At 36.4% G+C, this 17,395-nt stretch overlaps 1 protein-coding gene across 2 annotated transcripts; it reads left to right on the top strand.

Moving 5' to 3' along the window:
- The first annotated feature begins 1,514 nt into the window (after positions 1–1,514).
- gls2b (glutaminase 2b (liver, mitochondrial)) lies at positions 1,515–15,147 on the top strand. Of its 2 annotated transcripts, XM_085353484.1 has the most exons (18): positions 1,515–1,810; positions 2,159–2,258; positions 2,378–2,499; positions 5,135–5,264; positions 5,489–5,568; positions 6,100–6,263; positions 7,754–7,812; positions 8,303–8,335; positions 8,449–8,507; positions 8,966–9,032; positions 9,664–9,714; positions 9,805–9,981; positions 10,097–10,228; positions 10,715–10,807; positions 10,896–10,957; positions 11,341–11,417; positions 13,415–13,478; positions 13,686–15,147. In XM_085353484.1, the coding sequence occupies exons 1-18, from the start codon at positions 1,638–1,640 to the stop codon at positions 13,840–13,842; spliced, it is 1,800 nt and encodes a 599-aa protein (XP_085209610.1). In that variant the 5' UTR covers positions 1,515–1,637; the 3' UTR covers positions 13,843–15,147. The 2 variants fall into 2 exon arrangements, with proteins under 2 accessions (XP_085209610.1, XP_085209611.1); XM_085353485.1 differs by lacking the exon at positions 13,415–13,478 and having other exon boundaries at positions 13,686–13,810.
- The last annotated feature ends 2,248 nt before the right edge of the window (positions 15,148–17,395 follow it).

The following is a 17,395-nucleotide window of genomic DNA, read 5'->3' as shown; positions in this document are numbered from 1 at the left end:
TGGGGGTGGAAACATCATGCTATGGGGCTGTTTTTCTGCCAAGGGGACAGGACGACTGATCCGTGTTAAGGACAGAATGAATGGGGCCATGTATCGTGAGATTTTGAGCCAAAACCTCCTTCCATCAGTGAGAACTTTGAAGATGAAACGAGGCTGGGTCTTCCAACATGACAATGATCCAAAACACACCGCCCGGGCAACAAAGGAGTGGCTCCGTAAGAAGCATTTGAAAGTCCTGGAGTGGCCTAGCCAGTCTCCAGACCTCAACCCCATAGAAAATCTGTGGCGGGAGTTGAAAGTCCGTGTTGCTCGGCGACAGCCCCAAAACATCACTGCTCTCGAGAAGATCTGCATGGAGGAATGGGCCAAAATACCAGCTACTGTGTGTGCAAACCTGGTAAAGACCTATAGTAAACGTTTGACCTCTGTTATTGCCAACAAAGGTTATGTTACAAAGTATTGAGTTGTATTTTTGTTATTGACCAAATACTTATTTTCCACCCTGATTTACGAATAAATTCTTTACAAATCCTACCATGTGGATTCATGGATTTTTTTTTCACATTCTGTCTCTCACAGTTGAAGTGTACCTCTGGTGCAAATTACTGACCTCTGTCATCATTTTAGGTGGGGGAACTTGCACAATCGGTGGCTGACTAAATACTTTTTTGCCCCACTGTATGTGTGTGATTGTCGTGTTTTTAAGTTGTGTATGACTGTATTATTGTTGGCTCTTTAAACATTATTTTATATTATTTTGTATACTTTCTAAATGCAGTTCAGTAGCTCCGGGACATTTTCAACTGACAGAGATGGAATTAATTACCATGATGGAGGGACATTATTACTGTTTTATGTTTTTTAATGCAAAGAAGCAGATAGAGTGAGTCATCTGAACCACTAGAAGAAACAAGAAAAAAAAATATGTTTCGTCAGAACTGGGTTCAGTATTCTGGCACATTGCTAGCCAACTATAAATGTACACCACATTACATTCAAACCTACTGACTGGAAAATCCACCAGGTGGTGCTAAAACATCGCATGAAAGTTTCAGAACTAAAGTGCTTAAAATTGCCGTACTATAAACATTAGATTTTTTTTTCCCCATAATGTTGCAAAAGCAGTTAAGTAATGCGTAAAATATTAATATTTCTTTCTTATGCGCGTTTTAATACTCCAACAGCTTTGGAGTTTCAGATTGGGAAATTTATTTCTAGCTTCTGACCGGCTCCTGTGCAGACTCTGCTGCTTTCAAATGCTCCTTGTAAAACTTTAACCACGCTTCAAACGAGTATTTGTGGAGTTGTGGGTTGTGACACATTCTAGGCTGTTTTAATAATATAAACCTGTTTCTTGTTGTGCTGTTTAAGTAGTCGAGATCTCTATATATTTTAAGTTAAATGTTTTTTTCCAAGTAAATGAACTGTACTTGTAAAGGGCTTGTAATAAAAACAGTCCCACCTTTCCGATGACACATGAAGGTAACAAAACTTCAACTTCAGCCTAAAGCTGGTGAGTCAACGACCTCGCACGATCAGCTGGCGTCCAGCTCAGAAAATAACAGCAAGGTTATCTGTGTTGATTTCATCCTGAACGAGCTATCGCGAAGGCTTTATTTGTGCCGTTTGTCGCAGCCATGCATTTCCTGAACGCGCTGCGCCGGTCAAACTCTGCTCAACTGGTGGTCAAAAGTACAGATGTGGCGAAGAAGGTTTTCATCGTGCAACCAGCATGCTGTTTGGGCACGAAATCAATAACTCAGTTTCAGAGACGATCCCCTGCACTACGAGATCGTTTGCATCTGAAAATGTAAGTATGTGTGTGCTAAACTGGTGAGAATCAGCACCTTCTTACTGGTGTGAATTCGTTTAAACAGAACGCCTCCACACTAACTATTATCTGCCATATGCTGGTATATAATTATTTGTGCATAAGCAGTTGTTTTCTGTGTTATGGGCACAGAGAAACTATAGGAGGAAGAGAACAGTCACCATATGGACCTCCATATAGGTGGTTATGTCTGTGTGTGCAGCATGTGTAGGCTATAAAAGCAATCTTGTCTTTTATTTGTTGTTGTTGTTGTGTTTTTTTTAAGGGAATCCAACACTTCTTTTGATTGTTTTCCTCTTTTCAAGAGTGTGCTCTTCACTTCACCAGGAATATGCATTCAAAGCCATCTGGTTCCGGAGTGGAAAACATGCTTTTCTACACCATCACAGAGGGAAAAGAGCAAGTGCCCATCTCATACTTTACAGCAGTAAGCAGACATCATCTGTACATTACTTTATATGCACTGTTGCTACTGAATATATACTATCCTATTAATTGTACATACTGTGTGCAATGACATTAATGCTGACAACTTCTTATTTGCAGGCACTGAAAAAAAATGGCCTTCACCCATCCGATCCTCGCCTTAAAGACTGCATGGAGAAGCTCCGAGAGGCCGTGAAGGAATCTGTTGGCGAGGTGATGATGGACAAAGACCTTTTCCACAGGTGACAAGCGGTTTCTCAAGGCTAAGAAAATTTATGTCAATAGCACCTCTAAAGCACACAGGCAGTTCAAAATGATTGGGAAATGAGTCAGTTAATCATTCTTTAATTAAACTAAAAAGAATCCAGTCTGACCAAAACTTAATTTAATTAAAGAATTTCTTTTGTATTTTCCTGCAATTTGGTTCTGGAGCAATTTGGGGGCCATGGTCTTGTATATACAGGTTTACTGCCAGGGCGTTATGAATATAACTATATACTGTGATTAGAAAGCCTGTGCCTTTCCCACTGACAAGAGAACAGTCAACTCCACTGTAGTAGACCATGATAACCCCCATATCTTGTAAATTTTACAAATGCAAACTGTTTAAAAGACAACCTCTATCTTCTACTGAAGTCCAACCAGTAGAAGATAGAGGAAAGTCTGGATAATTATTTTATATCACTTTGATTTTAAGTAGGCCTAACCATTGAAATTCTCTTTTCTAACGATGTAAAAAAAAGTTTAACTACACATTTAATCTCTGAGAATAATGTCAGAAAAAAGTGGAATTACACAGTAAGTCCTAGATTTTCCACATGACATAGTAATGGTGGTGTAGTAGATGAAATAATTGAAAGAAATCTTTCACAAGACAGGAAACAAGAATTTCTGGTAGCTAATTGCTCAGACTGTCCTGCAATAACAAAACAGAAAGTTTCTCTTAATTCACAGAGAATGCTCTTTTCTTGTGGATTCAATGTAAAGTCAGTATTAAAAAACAGGAACTTTTCTCTTATTTAAATATTCATATATTTTTTAATTACTGTGGTGTAATATAAATTGTGACGGGGGAGGTCTTTAAAAGCATAAAATGCTGCAAAACCTATTAAAATACAGTTAAAAATACAAACATTTATAACCCCTTCACGTTTTCCAAAGCTGTCCATTATGCCGATTCTGGCCCCTGGGCCTGAAGTTTTATACCCATGGTCTAGCTGGAAATGTGTGCACTTTTTAACTTAATAAACAAAGCATTTTACAATTAGGACACAGAGATCAGATCAGTAACCCTGTGGTTATTGGACAGAGAGCCTGAGCCACAGCTGCCTCTGTGATTCAATTTGGAAAAATGGTTTACATTGCTGGTAAACGCTTTATGTCTTTGATCACTACAAATCAAATGAGGCTAAGTTTCATTGCATTAGGGTTATTTACACTCAGTACGTCGACCCTCGCGGTGAACTGCCTGTAAGTGCTGACATTTAACTGTTAGTCCTGCGGCTGCTGGAGATATAGTTTTGCTCCCTTTTTTTAGTTTTTTTTTGTTGTTTTGGTTATTTCATTGTGTTTTGTTTTTTATTATTAGTATTATTTCTTATGCCACTCTGTGAAACCAATGCAGTCTGTGGATAAGCCCATGATTTGTCATTTGTGTGTCAGTTTAGCAAGTCAGAAATCAAGTTAAGAAAATGGCACACAGAATAACTTTTAGCAAACTCTAAAGGGCAACAGTGGCCAAGAAAAATGGATCTAATGCGGCAGTTGACAGGAAATTTAACTTTACATTTCTCCCACAATTATTGTTGTTTTTTTGTGGGACTTAATCTTCGTTACACTATCCCTCAGAGAGGGCTATCTTAGCTGTGACAGTCCATGGTGTTTTGTTTTCCATGCATGAGGAAGCAGGTGCAGGCATGAGACCAAACTATTTTTAGCCTGACCTTCCACTAACAATCCATTTTAGTACAGGATTTGTTGTATGTGATGTTATGCGTAATTGTTTCTCTCTTCTTTTGTCTTCCACGTACTTTATGTTCAGTCATTCAGACAGGTTTAAGAATGATAAGGCGGAACTATAGAATGTAGAAGAAGTCGGAACTAAATGGACAACATTTTATGCAATTTTTAAGGCTTCTGGTGTCACAAATTGTGCGCATACAGATTTTTTCTTTATAAATAATAAATTGAAAAACTGATACACTGTATAATGTAATGCAAATACGTACAGGTATAGCTTAAGAATGTTAGATTTATCATACAGTAATAAATTCACACACATTGTAATGTCATAATTAAATACATGCATTTCATCAAGATCCATCCCAAACATGGATGTGTGAAAGTCGGTGTCAGGACATGTCAGTTTTATTTACTGTCGTTTTGATCAAAGGAACAGCTTCTCACACTTAATGGAAACTGACAGCTGCTGGCTTCCACTTACTCTAGAGGCTACACACACACACACACACACACTCGTGTGTGTACTCCTATCCTTGTGGGGACATCTACTTGACATAATGCTTTTCTTTCCCTAGCCCCGTACCCTAACACTAGCCATCAAAAATAAATGCCTAACCCTAACCCTTAACCGGACCGTGCACCAGAGCTTTATGAAAAGAAAACTAAACAAAACTCTCTTAATACCTAACCATAACCCAATTGTATCTCTTTAACTAAAACCGCATTTTGAATCTGAAATGCCTTCAGACTTGTGGGGACCGGGCTATTGGTCCCCACAAGTATAGTAAACTTCCATTCTTTGGTCCCCACAAAGATGTCTAAACAGGTACACAAACAACACACACACGCAATGAAAGTATTTTCTTTTTATTTAGGGCTCTTGAGTAATTCTGCATTATGCTGTTTTTGTCTTAGATGTGTAGGAGGAAACATTGTTCTGCTAATCCAGGCCTTCAGGAAGAAGTTTATCATCCCTGAGTTTGACCTGTTTGTACAGAAAATAAATGAAATCTACGAAAAAGTGCAGAAGCAAAGTGATGGGAAGGTAAACTTTTCCTAATTTAGTTTTCCATGCTATGATGGTTTATTTGCTGCGTAAAGCTTTCTCCTAATTCATCCTGCTGCCCCAATATCTGCACACATTAAACATAATACTTGATGAGTAAATAAGGAATCTCTTCTACTACATTAACATTAGTTCTAACAATTACTTCTGAATGAGCATTACTTCTGTCTTAACTTTAACTGTGTTTCTCATTGTGACTGCAGGTTGCAGACTACATTCCCCAACTGGCTAAATTCAGCCCAGAGCTATGGGGTGTGTCTTTGTGTACAGTTGACGGACAGAGGTAGGAACTAAACATTTGAATAAATGAAATGAGAGTCTTTTATGAGATTTGTAGAGATTTATAGAGCTATTTTATTCATATATTATGAGATTCCTCATTAGATTGTGATTTCCCAGCTATCACTGAATGACAGCTGGAAACAAAGATTCTTCTTGTCTAGTGTGTAACTAGATTTATTTGATTTGACATATTCTTTGTAAGACAATTTCATGTGAAAAAATTTTGCAGAACATCAGCCTAATGTTTTGCTGTACCTTTGTTTTATTTTTGTCCAATTTTGAGTCACAGACTTACTGATACACATTTCTGTAATCAAAATATAATTTTTAGTTCCAGTCTTATAATCTTCATACACAGTGCATTTGCTACAGATTTCAGAAGGTGAATCAAATATAAATGAGCGTTCTCTCAGTCTCTACTTAAACATAGTTCATACTTTTTTTTAAAGTGATACTGCACATTCAGTATGACTGTCACTTTATTTTCAAGATTGTGTAGGCTCTAAAGGTCTATTCTGTTTTCTTTTTGCAGGCACTCAGTAGGCCACACCAAACAGCCGTTTTGCCTGCAGTCCTGCGTGAAGCCCCTGCAGTATGCCATTGCCATACATGAGTCAGAAACTGAGAAGGTTCACCGCTATGTTGGCATGGAGCCCAGTGGACTCAAGTTCAATGTGCTTTCACTTGATGATGAAGGTATGTAAAGCCTCATTACCTCCTATTGGATTATAAAAATCTATCAATGCAATCAGTGCGCGGAAATGACACCTGAAGTTCAAAGAAATCTAGTTATGAGGCATCTAGCACAGCACATAACATGTATCTTAGTTTCCTTTTACTCCTGCATAAGTGCTAAACTGACTGGATGAACAATGTCTTCGTCCAGATGAAACCCGAATTTATATTCTCATAATAATTTTATCATAATGTTTCTTTATTCTTCTGCTTAATATCAAGGAAGAAATCTAGCTGTGTTACTCTGACACAGAATTTAGGTCCTTCACAACTGTCACTGACACTGGTTTCCTTCTCTGAGAAATACTGTGAAATTCAGGCCATTTCCGTTCCACCGAGTCAAATTTTACACCAGTAATAATTAATGAAATGTAATAAACTGATTAGTTGCTATTTTGGTAACAAGGTAGTGTTTGTAATTGTTTTTCAGTTAAAAAAAAAGAACAAATATTTATTGGTTGCCCTTTTCAAAAAAAAAAAATTGGTAACACAATATACATTTAAAGACATTTTGTAAATTTGTTTTTGCAGTACTTTTTTGGTACAAATATTATTCTGTTATTCAGATTATATTTCATGCACATTAGGAATTTTGTCAGGACCCTTTTTTTAAAATATGCACTCGTGGTCAGAAATTTACATATACCCATCATGAGCATGTATGTTTGGTGGTAATTTCAGGAATTTTAATGATTTCTTTGACCTCTTCTTTTGGAAGAGGTGGAATGATTGTACAGCTTTATTTTGGAAAATATGAAAATATTTTATTAAAAAAAGAATTCGGTGCACAAATTTGAATATACTTTGTAATTTCTCTAATCTAAAAAGGTTAAAAAGTATACATACAGGCCCAAATTAAATTTTTTAAATAACTGTTGTTGAAGCTTCTACAGTGCCTTTTAACCTGACAACGCCAAGCCCTATTAGCTTTGTTAGTAAGCTACAAGTGGTATTGTAGTCTCTTTTTGCCAGCATAAAAAGAATTTGTTTGACACTCATTGGGTTGAACATTAGCATTGAACTCTGCTAAGAATAGTGGTCAAAAATCCAGTCCTCCCAGTAGCATGTTGATGGTGACCAAAAGCATCTGGTTGAGGTGCAATTTGTTAAGAGTGGGGGCAGCATGCATGTTTGAACCAGCATATATATTTTTGATGTTGTTTGAATTAGAGAAAATCCACAATAATTGCAATCTTGTGTACCCAATTCTTGTTTTTTTTTACATAATTGAAGATGTTTGCTGTACAATCATTCTACCCTGGAAAAACAGCAGTGCAAAGAAATCATTAAAATCCCCAAATTACTATAACAAGTGTATATAAACTTCAGACCACAACTCTTATGTTGATTCACATATTATAGAGATTGATTTCAGTCCTTTGTACAAAATCATTATTTCATAAAGAATTTGTCTTCAACCCTGTGTCTTATCTTACTGTCCCGTCTCATAGATAAGCCCCATAATCCCATGGTGAATGCTGGAGCCATTTTGATCAGCTCTCTTATCAAGGTAGACAGATAAACACTTATCACTCTCTTTTTAGTGAAAGACTGTGGCAGCAAAAGGTTAGTTGCAGATTTTATATATTTTTGAAGCTCAAATCTCTTAAATAAAGAAATTAATATTAAAATATGCACTAACTAACTGTGTTTACCCTGCTGTTGAGTAAGACTCTTGCAGCAATGGTACTTTGCAGTAGAAAGTTATGCACTCAATTTAAAAACAACTTAATGCATCAGATGTTTTACTGCATGAAAATTTGTGATGTTCTATAGCATATTTAATGTTTGCCTTAAAGTTGGACCACTTGGTTTATGATCATTACCTGCTCTTCTCTTACTGCTGATAATAGGATACTAAATCATGCAATCAGTAACACATTCGTGTTTTTATACTGTGCAATTGGTACCAGCTTCTGAATGCAGGAGCTGAGTGAATGTGGCAATTATACTCAGTACTGTTTGTTTTTACACAAGCAAGCGACTCTCCTTGTTTTCAGCCTCACTCAAATAAGGCAGAAAAGTTTGACTATGTAAGTAATGTACCTCCAGTTTTCTACTCTGTTTAGACCATGAATATAAAAATGTAGGCTTATTATTTTGGTGCTCAGAGGTATGCTGAAAAAGCACAGATGTTTTTTTCCAGGTTATGGAGTTTGTGAAAAAGATGGCTGGCCAAGAATATGTAGGATTCAGCAATGCCACGTGAGTGCATTTCAAAATAGAGTTGGAGTATTTTGTATTTATTTGCCTCCATTTAGCACAAGCATGAGTGAAAACCCATATGGAAAAGATATATATATATAAATCTTATAAAGTTTGTATCTGTCTTGTGTGAAACTTGTATGAAAAGCATACAAGAGTGAAAACACATATAAGATCCCTTGGAAAATTATATAATGAAACTTGTATGTTTTGTATACTTACTAAAAAAATATATGAAAGTAATGAGAAAGTGGCCACTTTCATGAGTAAATCATGTAAGCCTTATATGATTTATATATGATTTACTCATGAAAGTGGCCACTTTCATGAGTAAATCATATATGTTTTTACTATTTCTTTTCCATATGGAAAGACTTACTGTGTTATGGGTTTAGTCCACTACCTATTGCATTATTGATGTTTTTTTTATATTGATTTCTGCTCTTTCTTTGTCTCAGGTTCCAGTCAGAAAAAGAAACAGGTGACAGGAATTTTGCCATTGGATACTACATGAAAGAGAAGAAGGTCAGTTTCAGAAAAAACATTTCCTAAAGCTCACATATATGAATTTAAAAGTTTCAACTTGATAGTACTTATCTTTTAGTAATTAAAAACAATCAAAATTAATCATCCATGATTTAATTATGAAAGTAATGACTAATTGATCAACTGAGTGTCTCATTGAGGTTTGCAGACAAGTTAGCACTAACCAAATGACATTAACTTGTTTGCCATTTTATGATGTGTGACAATCATGGTGACAATGAAGGATCAAATGAATAAGGCCTGTAGGACACAAATCAGAAGCCAGCCAGAAACCTCCAAGAACTACTGATTTTTCCTTAGCAATGGTCGTATTACTTTTAATATGTTGGACAACTCAAGCAATGTCCGCATGAGGTCATGTTAGAAACTCAATAGATGACACACATGACAAGGAAAAGCTAACATTTAAAACCTAAATACTGTATTTTTATCCATTTTAACCTATTATAAAATGTATATTTTGATCAGGTACTCAGCAGTCATATTCCACATTTATAATAAGGTTTTTATATTATTTAATTTTCATGAAACCAAATTGCCAAGTTTCAGATAAATATTCTGCTTACTTTGGTCAATCAGATACTCATGATGATAATATTTCACTCACCAGTGTTTTCCTCTGGGAGCAGATATGATCGATGCCCTTGACTTCTACTTCCAGGTAAAATGTCAATAAAAAGAGTCTTTTGCAGCCTTTTATTTATGAAAAATGATTCAGTAGTTTCAATAATAAACTGACTATTCCTCTCAGCTTTGCTCCATTGAGGTAACCTGTGAGTCAGGAAGCATCATGGCTGCCACTCTGGCCAATGGGGGAATTTGCCCAATTACAGGCGAGCGTGTCCTGAGTACTGAGGCTGTGCGAAACACCCTGAGCCTCATGCACTCCTGTGGCATGTATGACTTCTCCGGCCAGATGGCTTTTCATGTGAGTAACAGCAGGATGTGATGGAAAAAGCACTTCACTGTGTCACAACAAAAATAGGAATAATCTCATTACCTAGAACAAATGGCACATTCAGCCTCTCGTTCTCATCTCACAGGTGGGCTTGCCTGCAAAATCAGGAGTATCCGGTGCAATTCTGTTGGTGATCCCCAATGTGATGGGAGTGATGTGCTGGTCTCCTCCACTGGACAGGGTTGGAAACAGTGTCCGAGGAATACACTTCTGTCAGGCAAGAAAATAGTTTCTGTTTTATTATATTTAGACCACTTATGTTTTGTTTTTTCACGTTAATGTTTTAATTTGAATTTTTAATGCAAGTAGAACATCCTGGCCTTTCTAATATTTTTCTCGTGTTTAAATTGGCTCTGAAGTCGTCAATACTTCAGGCCTTACGGTAGAAGCTTTAATTTTTTAAAAGATGATGATGATTACAGTAATAACCAGTTTAGTTTGATAAATAATTTGCAGTCATTACACTATCGACATCGTCTTAAAGCCAGAAGCCTGGCTTCGACTAATACCATAAATATTCCCCCAGAATGTGTCTGTAGTTGCTTTACAGAGTGCAAAATGTCTAATAAACCTGACTTATTCTGTGGCTGTTATATTCTGTTTTTTTAATATTTAATTTTTTTTTTTTGACAGAACAAAACAGAATAAATAATTTTTTTGTTCCCCCCCTAAAGATTAAATCATACTGTTTTTGTTTTCTTAGGAACTTGTGTCAGTGTTCAATTTTCACAATTACGACAACTTGAGGCACTTTGTAAAGAAACAGGACCCTCGCAGACAGGATGGAGATGACAGGGTGAGTTGCTCGTATTTTGTTTGGTACTGTATGTAATATGCGCTGTGCTCTAAGCCTCCATGTTTATGGCTCTGTGGTGTTTTTGCAGAACAAGTCTGTTTTCAACTTGTTGTTTGCTGCCTACAGTGGAGATGTATCGGCACTGAGAAGGTAGATAATCGAGACTCCTGATTTTGTCTGTCCTCTATAAAACATTTCCCTCACAATGTCTAAAACAGGCCCTGGATCAAATTACCTCAACAATGTTTATTACTAGTAAGGTGTAGTGAACAAAATGACCTTTTATACCTAGTACAGAATCAGAGCATAGAGTATAAGACCAATAAGAGTTCTCTTTTTCTTTTTCTTTTTTAATAAGACAAGTGTGGAATCCACAATTTGTTTCAGGGAGGAGATACAAATCTCTTTGGGGTTGCATCAGTAAAGGCAGCTAGTGAAAAAATCTGCCAAATCAAACATGCAGGGCTACCCGCTGCGGCGACCCCTTGTGAATAATGGAGCACTTGAAAGTAGCTGACTGATTTGTTTTGCAGATTTGCACTTTCTTCCATGGACATGGACCTCAAAGACTATGATTTTCGAACAGCGCTTCATGTTGCTGCAGCTGAGGGTAAGCGTCATAAGTTCAGGCTAATTTTACACTTATTCGGTCATTTTTTTATTTACTTATTTATTTTTAAATTAATGACTTCAAAACAAGTGCAGTTAGCTTAAGTCATCATCTGAGATCAAACTAATCATGACTTTGATCCAAACAACATACATTTAAAGTTTTGCTACAACACAAAAGTTTGTCATAGATGTTTAAGAAAACTTGGTGTAATTGTAAGATAACAGATGCAGAAAGTTGCAGATTTCAGTTTTAATGATGATTGGTTGGTATAGCAGATAAAAACAACCTTTATTACCTATCCACTGTCTTCTCTCAGTTAAAAGAATGGTGTCTGTTCACTCTGTCATTTCTTTTCATTGCTGACTGATACAAAAATACTTAAACTTGTTAAATCGTTTGTTTTGATGCTCACAGCAGTAATTAGCGCAAAGTTTTCACTTTGTTTATTCTCATGATTAACAGTAGAGGTTCAGTACCTCTGGCTCACATTATACAAGCCACTAATGAACCAGCTCATAAACCCTTACAGAGCACCATATGGTAGATTATTTGTCTTCTGTTGCAATGTTAGTTTATTCACAGCACAGATTTAATACTCCGCTGCCACGACTACAGCAGTAACGTTTTTCTTGAAAAGAGCCTCGTAAGCAAACTATTTGTTTCGAGGATTAACATGGAAGTAGGGGTGGGTTTTTATAATCGATTCATCGATTAAAATTGATTCTGGCTTGGATAACGTAAAATCGATTCATTAAAATCCTGAATCGATTTTTTTAATATAAATTTATTTTGCCCAAAATGCCAGAATCTCAGGTGACATCTCACAAAATTTCAAGAACCACCAAACAGCTAAGACAGTAAATGAGAGCAGGAACACGGATTCTGCACATAGACTTAAACACACAGCGCGACCCGCGGATCAGAATCAGTTAGATGTCGCCTTTCTCACGGTCGGGGCTGAAAGCCGACAGCTCGCTGATTCTGATCTGTCGGCGGGTCTGCGCTTTGTGTTCACGCCCTTTATGCGCCGATTCTAAAGCTGTTAGTTTGATGTCTCTCCAAATAATATTGACCGAACCAGCAGCAAAAGAAGATCCAAACGCTTCACATAAACATCGTCATGAATTCACTCTGACTTTTACTGTTTTGCTTCCACCGCGATGCGCAGCTCTCTCTCTCTCTCTGTACTTCAAGAACAGTTTCCCTTTCTTCATTATTCGCTTGCTTGTTACGCACAAGTCTACTGTTGTTTACAGCGCTGTCGGCCGCTGTTTTTTTCCCCTTTTACATTCTTCCGAAAAGAAAACCTCATTTCTGCTGTTCAATACTGAACAAATTTAAACTTTTTAAAATTATTCAAAATGCAAAACGTTAGCCGTGTCTCTAATAAAACCGCTGTAACTTCAGAGGTAATGTTCATATGTTGATTAATGGTTTTCTTTCGTTTTTGATGTACTGCAGAATATTTTTATAAAATCCCAGGCCAGGAAAATCACCTTAATGTTTTTCTGTGTTTTATCTTCAGCTACTTTAACACAAAGGCATCTGCTGTGACGCTCACACCTTTGAAAAAGTCTTGCGTGTGTCAGCTTCCTTTTTATTGATACAAAAATATGTAAATGTTCTGATCTGAATTATAATATTTCTGACTGTCAAAATTTCCCAGATTTAAATCGAATCGAATTAAATCGAATCGTGGATCGAATCGATTCGGGACCTTGTGAATCGGAATTGAATCGATTCTAGAAATCAGTGACGATACCCAGCCCTACATGGAAGTAACAGCAGTTTTCTTCCAAAAGGGAAAAGGCAAAGATTCCTAAATGCCATTCTGAGCTGGATTCCAATAGAAGGAATTAGTAATTACATATTTATTGTTTTTTGTTTTTACTTTAGCAGATTTTCTTCTCCATTTCTAATTCTGTGGTGCTACTAGATTAATTTGTCAATGGTGACAATTTGGTTTTTTTGCTTTTTAAAAATTATATTCTTAGGTCACATGGATGTAGTAAAATTCCTCACTGAAACCTGCAAAGTTGATCCATTTGTAGAAGACAGGTGAGATAAATACCTTGTATATAATTCTAATTATAATCAATTGATTACATTAACCCTGTACTGTCATACTACTTCATTGTAAAGAGCCTTTTTCCATCAACTAAACTTTTCCAATTATTTATCAGCACACGATGTTAATACCACAGTTTGTATACTCTTGGATTTTGTCATCCATAGTTTTATGAATTGCCTCTCCATCACTTGCAGGTGGGGGAATCTACCGGTCGATGATGCCATGCAATTTGGGCATGACGAGCTAGTGACGGTGCTCAAAGATTACCAGCAAGAGTGCAAGCAGCAGGAAAAGAAGCAGAGTGAAGCTGTGCATCCCCAGAAGCTTGACACCATTGACGGCATGGTGTGATAGCTAAAATGAAGTTCTGAAATTGTAATACATCAGGGCATTTGTGCAATTTTCCAAGTTTAGAAATATGGGTGTCCATTTGTAGCACGAAACATGAGTGACGCACAAACAACAGAATATAACTGTCATGGAGCTTTATGAAAGATTTTCTTCAAATTCGAGTCAGGTGAAAATTTTATTGTTTAGCATTTCCTTTTTGTGATTTTGAGTCTTTTTGTTAGAAACACTAGGTAAGTAGGTTGGTGCCACCCATGTAATTTTGAGCTTGTTTTGAGTTGAGGTTTAGGGTCTTTCCCTCTTGTTTTTGCTTTTCTAGGATAATAGCTCAGCTAAGTTTTGGTTTTGTCTTTTTGGTGGTTTTTTTTTGGCACAACCTAACTGTCCCTTTCTCCCCCACATTTGTTGTTTGAGTCTGGGTTATTTATTTTGTGAGAGCGCTGCCATTAAACCTTTTTCATAACACCTGTACCGAGTTTCCGGAGTTGTTGTGTTATCCCCTCCTGCCCTCGAGGAGACGCAACAATTGCATTTTTAGAACACTACAGTCCGTATAGCATTTCTATTCTATAATGTATATATGTGTGAGGTTCACTTGATTGATATCTCTGTCAAAGTGCAACCGAGTACAATGTAGTGCCACACAAAGGGAAATTGATGCCACCTGACTCAAAGTTACATGGATTTCAGCAGCAGGTGACAGGGTGTAAAAGATTTTTGATGACAGGAAGGTGCTTGTTGTTTTTGTTCTATAAAGGATTTTCCCTCCTTTGCCTTGTCTGAATGTTGTGTGACACTCGTCTTTTTTACTCCCAGTCAAACCAACTATCAAACTCAGCGTATTTAAATTATTTGAAATCCATACCATAAACACAATGACATAATATCACAGTTATAACACATAGTGGCCAACTTAATGTTAATTTATTATGTATATGTTTATACCTTGACTTGGGAAAACTGCATGTTTTTTACTGTAAAAAAAAGAGACAATGAGTGTCTCATTGTGGTACTTTATGATCTCCAGCCTCATAATAAATTAGGTTCCAAAAACTAAATGATGTGAAAGGTTTGGCATTAAAGCCATGTATGCCACTCATAGCTTGATTTTATTTTGATTTTATTAAGCTAGTCAGTGCTTCATAGTGTGACAAATTTGATATTAAATATTTTGCAGCACCGAGTAAATCAACTGAATACATGATGAAAAAGCAGCAGGAGTGTGTGTTTTGCATAATCAAGATATTTCAATGAAAACAAATGGAACAAGTAATGTAATAAGAACTATTTAGCGAGATATAACAAATGTGCACCACATTATTTTAACCATATAAAGACTGTACCATGAAATAATTGCCAAAAAAATCACATTTTCTGAAACAGGATTGTGTATGTAACCTTCTGAAAAATGTAATAAATAAATAAATATAAATGTGCATATATGAGCTTATATTGCATATATGAGCTTTAATTTACACTATTTTTGTTAAATCCAGTATTTTTGTGCAATTTCTTGCTTAGAAGTCACACTTTTAAGTCTTTAAGAGTCTTTAAGACTCACAAAAACTCATAACAAATATGATACCCTTGACATTACAGGGTTGACTTCCCTCTCCTTACCAATGCTTTATTTATAAATGTAGAGTTAATAATTTTTGACAGATTGTACCTTTAATTTCATGCATATGATACAATAGACTGTAGCCACAGAGCACAAATGCTTCATTTTTTCTTTAATCCATCAGATGGCACTATGTGCCTGTCCAACATGTGTCCGTGTTGTCTGCAAACTGGTCAACCTACAGTATCAGTTGTTATCAGGTGGAACAGTGTGCCTTAGATTTGTGGAGAGAACGAGCACTGCTGAGCAATAAAGAGCTTATATAAGATTAAGCTGACGTTCAGAGAGACTAGTGCCGCCTGAAGAGACTATGGTGGTCCTGACAGGATCTTGAACCCATTCCACTAAAGAAATAAACAGAAACAGACATTTAGACAACAAATATGCAGTGCAATATTTTCTACACATTTTACTTGCTCTTTAAATGGATTTATTTTAGTCTCTTAGACCAATATTTCTCTTTTTTATTTTGGAAAGTGAGCAAATATGTCACAACTGTATCCAGCACTTTGAATGATTTACAAAGAAAATCTACACCACCCAGTCGATTAGGTGCAGCTCTTGATTTGAACGCTTTACTGTGTGTAGACCAGAGATGGGCAGTAACGCGTTACTTGTAACGCGTTACTGTAATCTGATTACTTTTTTCAAGTAACGAGTAAAGTAAGGGATTACTATTGCAAAATCGGTAATTAGATTACCGTTACTTTCCCGTAGGAACGCTGCGTTACTGCGTTACTAAAACCGTGATTTTTTTTGCGAGAATGTCTCATGACAGTGACGTAAGCAAGTGCGACGTTGGTGACAGCAGCTGTGTGCAGATCAACAATGGATAATATATCGAGTGCGGGAGAGAGTATGAGCGTGCAGCGTTTAAAGCGTGGAAGTACTGTCCTTACTTTGAGTTTGATTCCATAAAAAGTGACAAAAACATTAGCGTCCATCGTGCGTGGGAAGAAAACTTCTTTTTACAGCGAAAAAAACCCCTAAACTTCCGAGCAAGCACCGAGTAGCTACGACGTGATGGGAAACTCACAGAGACACTCGCGCGGATTCTTCAACTGACCGCAGCACACCTACACCAGGGTAACCCTCCGCCTACCCTGCTCCTGCTTTACAGGTGAAAATAGAGCAAAAGGACCGCTGAGTCTTTGACTTTATTTATTTTCTGCTGTGTTTTACTTGCATCTGTTTGAAAGAGTGAGTGAAAACACAAAAAATATTTTATTTTATGTGCTGGAATGTGTAGAAAATAGGTTTAAATGTTAAACTAATTTATTCAAGTCAGAGAATGTTGCATATAATTAAATGTTTTGCTTGATGCATAAAGTTAAAAGATTAAAACTGATAAAACAAGTTAAAAAAAGAGACTTTTCCATTTGATTACATTTTGTATGATGGATTATGTAGAAAAAGTAGAATTGGGCTGAAAGATCTATCACTTTATCACCTCTTCAGGTTGTAAATCGTGTTTTTAAAAAGTAACTAAGTAACTAAGTAACTAAGTAATTAATTACTTTTGAAAATAAGTAATCAGTAAAGTAACGGGATTACTTTTTTGGGGGAGTAATCAGTAATTAATTACTGATTACTTTTTTCAAGTAACTTGACCAACACTGGTGTAGACTGGTGCTCTTCATTTTCTCAAAAGCATTCAATAAAATCGATTGTTGGCAATTGCTACCTTGTCGAAGCCTGTGGTTTTTTCTACCTTAAGAAGACAACTGGTGAGGTATCAATGTGTGTCTTCTGAAAAGACAAACACATTTGTATTGCTTTCCACAATGATTAAAATTTTGGACTCTGGACAGTTCGTGACTCAGATAAATTGGACCTGCTTATTAATGTCGTAGACAAGTGTTCATTTTTTTAATGATTTGAACTTTTTGGCATGAAGGAGGTTTAATGAAGCCAGAAATATAAAAGCTGACTTTA

The sequence above is a fragment of the Diplotaxodon limnothrissa genome, linkage group LG5, assembly GCF_057381915.1.
Source record: "Diplotaxodon limnothrissa isolate DT_005_m linkage group LG5, D_limnothrissa_male_GT1.1, whole genome shotgun sequence".
Lineage (NCBI taxonomy): Eukaryota > Metazoa > Chordata > Actinopteri > Cichliformes > Cichlidae > Diplotaxodon > Diplotaxodon limnothrissa.
Note: the sequence above shows the minus strand (reverse complement) of the source record. Positions and strands in the feature narration are given on the sequence as shown.